This window comes from Conger conger, chromosome 13, assembly GCF_963514075.1.
Source record: "Conger conger chromosome 13, fConCon1.1, whole genome shotgun sequence".
Lineage (NCBI taxonomy): Eukaryota > Metazoa > Chordata > Actinopteri > Anguilliformes > Congridae > Conger > Conger conger.
In genome coordinates this window covers 35,435,674-35,441,673 of record NC_083772.1, presented here as the reverse complement: position 1 = coordinate 35,441,673, position 6,000 = coordinate 35,435,674, and the positions used below count along the sequence as shown (strand labels likewise).

Below are 6,000 nucleotides of genomic sequence, written 5' to 3'. Positions count from 1 at the left end.
AAACGCCTCATTGTAGATCTGTCTGCTCCCCATTCAATCGATGACGTCCAAAGCATTAATAACCCAATTCCCTGAGAACATTTCTCGCTCTTCTGTGCTACAGTAGATCACGCCGTACAATTTATTCAATCAGCCGGGGAAGGCGCTTGGTTAGGAAAAGCCAACATCACAGACGCTTTTAGAATTATGCCTCTTCATCCATCTCAGTGGCATTTATCCGAAGTCAGTTGGCATGATAAATTGTATTTCGCTATAAGGCTTACTTTTGGTTGCAAAAGTGTATTCAGTTTTGAGACAAGGGTATAATCAATTGTAAAAAACTGTGTCCCTAATAGTGCTCAGTGAGTATACGTCCACATATACGCTATCATAAATAGACACACACACACACACACACAATTATACATTTATACATACACACACGACACACACAATTATAAATGCACACATACACATACACTCACATAGAATTATACATACATACATACATACACACACACACACAAAGAAACACACAATTATTCATGCGCATATATACACACGCGCACACACAATTCTACATACACACACACACACTGACCATAATCTGCACTTTTCTTGCATGTCATTGCGTGTCTGCTGATCAAAGTCGATAAGCAGCCCTCGTTCTTCAACACTATTTGACTTCAGTCTCTTGCTCGTCTGACTAATGGTCTGAACCTTTATGCATATCATAAATCTCATAATATTCCCATGGCTCGGGAAAGGTTTACGTGGCGGTAATGGCCCTATGAAGAAAGCCACATGGCAGGTCAGGTCAGGCGGTCAATAAGACCGAATGAATATTTCTCCCCACACCGGAGTAATTGGACCTGATGCCGATGAGCCCTTGTGCATCTTGCATGTGTTTCCACAGAGGTTAATTGGGTTTAATCATTGATTTTGGCCTTAACACTGGCAGCTGCTGTGTTTGCAGGAGTGGAGGTGCATTTTAAACATTCCGCTTGCAGTCTTAGATTCATACAATTCTGGTTGTTTTTTTAATTGCAGTTATTTGAATTTGGAAAAGGCAGTTGTGTGCCTAGGTACAAGGTCTAGGTCCAGTCCTGGCCGTGTCACTGCCAAAATGTGCCTTGCGTGTGATTGTTGGGTGAGGTGTTATTGGTTGTCCTAGATTACCTAGAGGAGGGAAGGGTTTTGATCAAAATTGATTCCAAGGGGGGGGCTCATTCCAATCGCTTATTTTTCTCCTTTTTCAGAGGATGGGGCAGGGAGGAGACAGGCCTGGTTATAAGGACAGAATAGTGTAATAAAGAGGCGAGAGAGAGAGACCCACCCAACATGGGTCTGAGCATGTCCAATTCCCAACCCACTTTGGAATGGCCAATCATCTGCAGCCACAGCCACTTTCATGCACCAACCCCACGGCCCATTCAGGAGAATGTATGTTTTTGGTCCATTCAGGAGAGTGTATGTTTCTGCACCATTCAGGAGAGTGTATGTTTTTGGTCCATTCAGGAGAGTGTATGTTTTTGGTCCATTCAGGAGAGTGTATGTTTTTGGTCCATTCAGGAGAGTGTATGTTTCCGCACCATTCAAGAGAGTGTATGTTTTTGGTCCATTCAGGAGAGTGTATGTTTTTGGTCCATTCAGGAGAGTGTATGTTTTTGGTCCATTCAGGAGAGTGTATGTTTCTGCACCATTCAGGAGAGTGTATGTTTTTGGTCCATTCAGGAGAGTGTATGTTTTTGGTCCATTCAGGAGAGTGTATGTTTCTGGTCCATTCAGGAGCGTGTACGTTTCTGGCCCGTTCTGGAGAGTATATTTTTCTGGCTCATTCAGGAGAGTGTATGTTTTTGGTAAAACAGAGAAAAAGGTACCACTGACATCGACATTGCTAATCTAATTAGAAATTGTTATCAAAATGTTATCAAATCATTATCAAAGCTTGGGAAGAACAGGCTTTCACAGGTTTTCTTTTAAAAGAAGAGTGCCAAGAGAAGAAAGAGTATACTTTCTTATATATATTATATAAATGATATATAATTTGAATCTCAGATTAAAGAAGCCAGAAATCAATTCTCAATAGAGTCATCGTTTCTTCCACTTGAAAGTTAAGTGCATATTTTACAGTAACAAAAGTAATGAAAAGTAACATGATTGCGACTTCAGTTCTCTTTAACGTTGTTAGAATTATGCTTCTTATGTAATGAACACACCAGGGTGATGCCATCGTAAATGGACCATTGTGTTTGGTACACTCATAAAGTAGTGCTTGCACACAGACCCTGCCTCTTCCACCACGCTTTCCCATCAGAACTGCTTTGAGTGAAAACAAAGCTCCCAAAACAGCAGACTTAAACAATCCTGTGATTGTGGTGTTTCTCATGCACATGTCATTCAGCTATATGCTGCAATTCACCTGTGCATAGAGTTCTGCTGAATGTATTTATTTCAGTTAGAGCAGCGCAAATGAACTGATGTTTGTAGTTGACTTTTTCCCCCCAAAAAGATTGTTTGACATTAAAGAGGTTTAAAGTCGAACCAAAACAAATGTGTGAACAAACCGGTAAATTCATGGAATATATGCCATTTCAAATACAATGCATTATTACTGTATCTACATATGTGTAAGTCACATAAGATTCATTTCTTTCATCCAGAAAGATAAAAACAAAAAGATATGAGAACAAAAAATATTAATTAATATGATTAAAAATGTGAAAAATTGTAAAGCAAGATGTATGTCCACATTATGTTAACATACACAATGAATAATTTTTTGTAAATTTCAATCACACTGATGAATGTCCTCTGGTGTAACTTGCACAGAACTTTGAACGTTTATTTACAAAATATAAATCCACTAAGTCCAATTGCCATCAATAATCATTGGCTTCATTTCACAGATTACTATTTTATTTTTTATTGAACTCATGAATATAACAACAATGCCCCACCCCTTAAAAATCCTTAAACCATCAGCTGTTTCCCACGGAGACCCCTGGTCCACCCACAGCCCACCTTCCAGCTGTTTCCACAGATTCCCCTGGCTCCGCCCACAGTCCACCCATCAACTATTTCCATGGATACCCCTGGCTCCACCCACAGCCCACCTATCAGCTGTTTCCACAGATTCCCCTGGCTCCGCCCACAATCCACCCATCAACTATTTCCACGGATACCCCTGGTTCCACCCACAGCCCACCTATCAGCTGTTTCCACAGATACCCCTGTATCTGAGGAGTGGACTGTGGCTTCTCCCACAGTCCACTCCTCACATACAGGGTTTCTGTGAATCATCTGTCTGTGGGCTTCCCATGATGCTCTCTGTCTCTAATTTCTCTCAGATGGCACATACATGTTACAGTATTGCCAAGGCCTACAGGACGGCAATGAATAAACAGTAATATGAATCATGCAAGAACAGGGGTAATAATGATCTGATCCATAACTAAATTTGACAGATGAATTCAAATCAAGGTTTTATTTCATCTAACTTCTTCCCTTCTCCTGCTTTCCCCCTCCTCTCCCTCTCCCTTTTCTTGCCCCTCTGTTTGTCTGTCTCCCTGGTGGCCATAGCTTCCTGTGGAGGACTGATTCGGAATGCCACAGTGGGCCAGATTGTGTCTCCTGGTTTCCCCAGCAACTACAGCAACAACCTGACCTGCCACTGGGTCCTGGAGGCCCCGGAGGGGCACAGGGTACACGTGCACTTTGAGAAGGTGGCCCTGGCCGAGGATGATGACAGGTACACGCCCACTCTAACCCTGGTACACACCAACCCTGCCCCTGGTACACACCCACCCTGCCCCTGGTACACACCCACCCTGCCCCTCGTACACACCCACCCTGCCCCTGGTACACACCCACCCTGCCCCTGGTACACACTCACCCTGCCCCTGGTACACACCAACCCTGCCCCTGGTACATGCCCACCCTGCCCCTGGTACACACCCACCTTGCCCCTGGTACACGCCCACCCTGCCCCTGGTACACACTCACCCTGCCCCTGGTACACACCCACCCTGCCCCTGGTACACACCCACCCTGCCCCTGGTACACACCCACCCTGCCCCTGGTACACACCCACCCTGCCCCTGGTACACACCCACCCTGCCTCTGGTACACACCTCTGGTTGATTGTACTCTTCAAGGGTTCTGAATTTCTGTATGTTTACACTAGGACTCGGAACAGTACTGTCCTCTCAGGTCCACTTTTGCACTTGTGCTTGTGTTTGATTTGCACTTTGTTGTATGTCGCTCTGGATAAGAGCGTCTGCTAAATGCCACATAATGTAATGTAATGTACACACCCACCCTGCCTCTGGTATACGCCCACCCTGCCCCTGGTACACACCCACCCTGCCCCTGGTACACATTCACTCTGCCCCTCTTCTAGGGCTGGGCGATATAGTATAACAATTATTTTTGTAAGAGCAGTAACTCCGGCATGCAGCGTTAGATTTCTTAATCATGCCTCATGCGGTAGCACACCTTGCCACACTGCCGCATGCCAACGATAGTTGTTATAGCGGTAAAAAAACGATTTGATGTGCTGTGATAGCCATATCTCCCACCCCGACCATGTTCCACCCCCTGCTCCCTCCTCCCTCCTCCCACTCCCGCATGCGCTGTGTGCGTGGCCCCCGAACAGTAAATATGTTCAGTATGAGCAGTAAATACTCCTGCGGTAAATATGGCTGGACTTTATCGCGGTCTTAAACCTCCATATCCCAGCCTCCTCCCGGCAGCGCAGTGAGGCTCATGTATCTGCCGCGGAAATAAGGGCAGCACGGGCTCTGAGTTCAGCGCAAGGCCACAGAGGCAGGTCTCCGCCGGTCTCCATGGGAAACAGCATGTGGGCACAGCTTGGGTTGGGCTGGATTCTTTGATAAGTGTCCTATCCTTGTTGCAGTGGGAGAGAAGACTGTTTTAGTGGTCCATTCTGGGGAGTGTAAACAGGCTGTGTTAATGTAGTGTTCAGTGTAAACAGGCGGTGTTAATGCAGTGTTGAGTGTAAACAGGCTGTGTTAATGTAATGATCCGTGTAAACAGCCTGTGTTAATGTAGTGTTCTGTGGAAACCAGACGTGGTAACACTGTGTTCAGAAATGTCTCTCTGTCTTCCTGCTTTTCAAGGTTGTTGATAAAGAACGGGAATAACATCGACTCCCCGCCCCTGTATGACTCATACGAGGTGGAGTACCTGCCCAACGAGGGCATCGTGAGCTCCGGCCGGTACCTGTTCATCGAGCTGACCACTGACAGCTCTGGCAGCTCCACCGGGGCCGCCATCAGATACGAAGGTAACACCCCACCTGAGTAACCCATCCTAACAACCTACCCTAACAACCTGTCATTGCCACGCGCCCTAACAAACCAACGCGGGTGCTGGTGTTGGTTTACCTCGTAACGACCCATTGCGAGGCCAGCTGTAGCATCACAATGCACGACTCAGTGCGAAAGCAGCCGCTCCGTTTTGTTAAGCAGCCCATTGAGCAGATGAGCGGGAGAGGTCTTTCACAGCTGCATCCGTCATTCAGCTGCGAGCAGCGCTGTTTAAGCAGGTCTTTCACAGCACAGCGGCAGCTGGAGCGGCAGCCTTGCCTTGGGTCGTCCACGCAGGGAGGAACAGTGTACCAGCATGTGACTGTTAAAATTATACACATAACTGTAAACTGATGCGTTGTGTTATTCTGGTTGTTGTTGGCATGAGCTGGTTTACATGCTTTATTGATGTTGTGCTTACGTTGCGGCTCTGAGAATATTGTTAGCCAGCTCCGGTACTTTTGCTTGCTTAAGTGAACGAAGAAGCCCCTGTTACAAACCGCCCCAATATCACAACATGAAAATGTACTGTAATAGCCCGTCCACACCAAGGACTATTACTGCAAATAATTGCTATGGTGAGAACGATATGAGCTCTCGATAAAGTTCTGTAAGTAGCCATTTTGAACATGAAGCCTTGTCAATTTAGATGGATTTTTGGCTGTAAGTGTTTGTTTTGTTCCCACAGCTG

At 45.8% G+C, this 6,000-nt stretch overlaps 1 protein-coding gene across 1 annotated transcript in view; it reads left to right on the top strand.

Annotated features, from left to right (window-relative positions):
- The window catches only part of LOC133107560 (seizure protein 6 homolog), a 182,261-nt gene that overhangs the window by 151,663 nt on the left and 24,598 nt on the right, over nt 1-6,000 (top strand). Inside the window, exons 6-7 of the mRNA XM_061216552.1 lie at nt 3,562-3,730; nt 5,121-5,287. Of these exons, the coding sequence (XP_061072536.1) occupies nt 3,562-3,730; nt 5,121-5,287 (336 nt within the window). The remainder of the gene's footprint in view (nt 1-3,561; nt 3,731-5,120; nt 5,288-6,000) is intronic.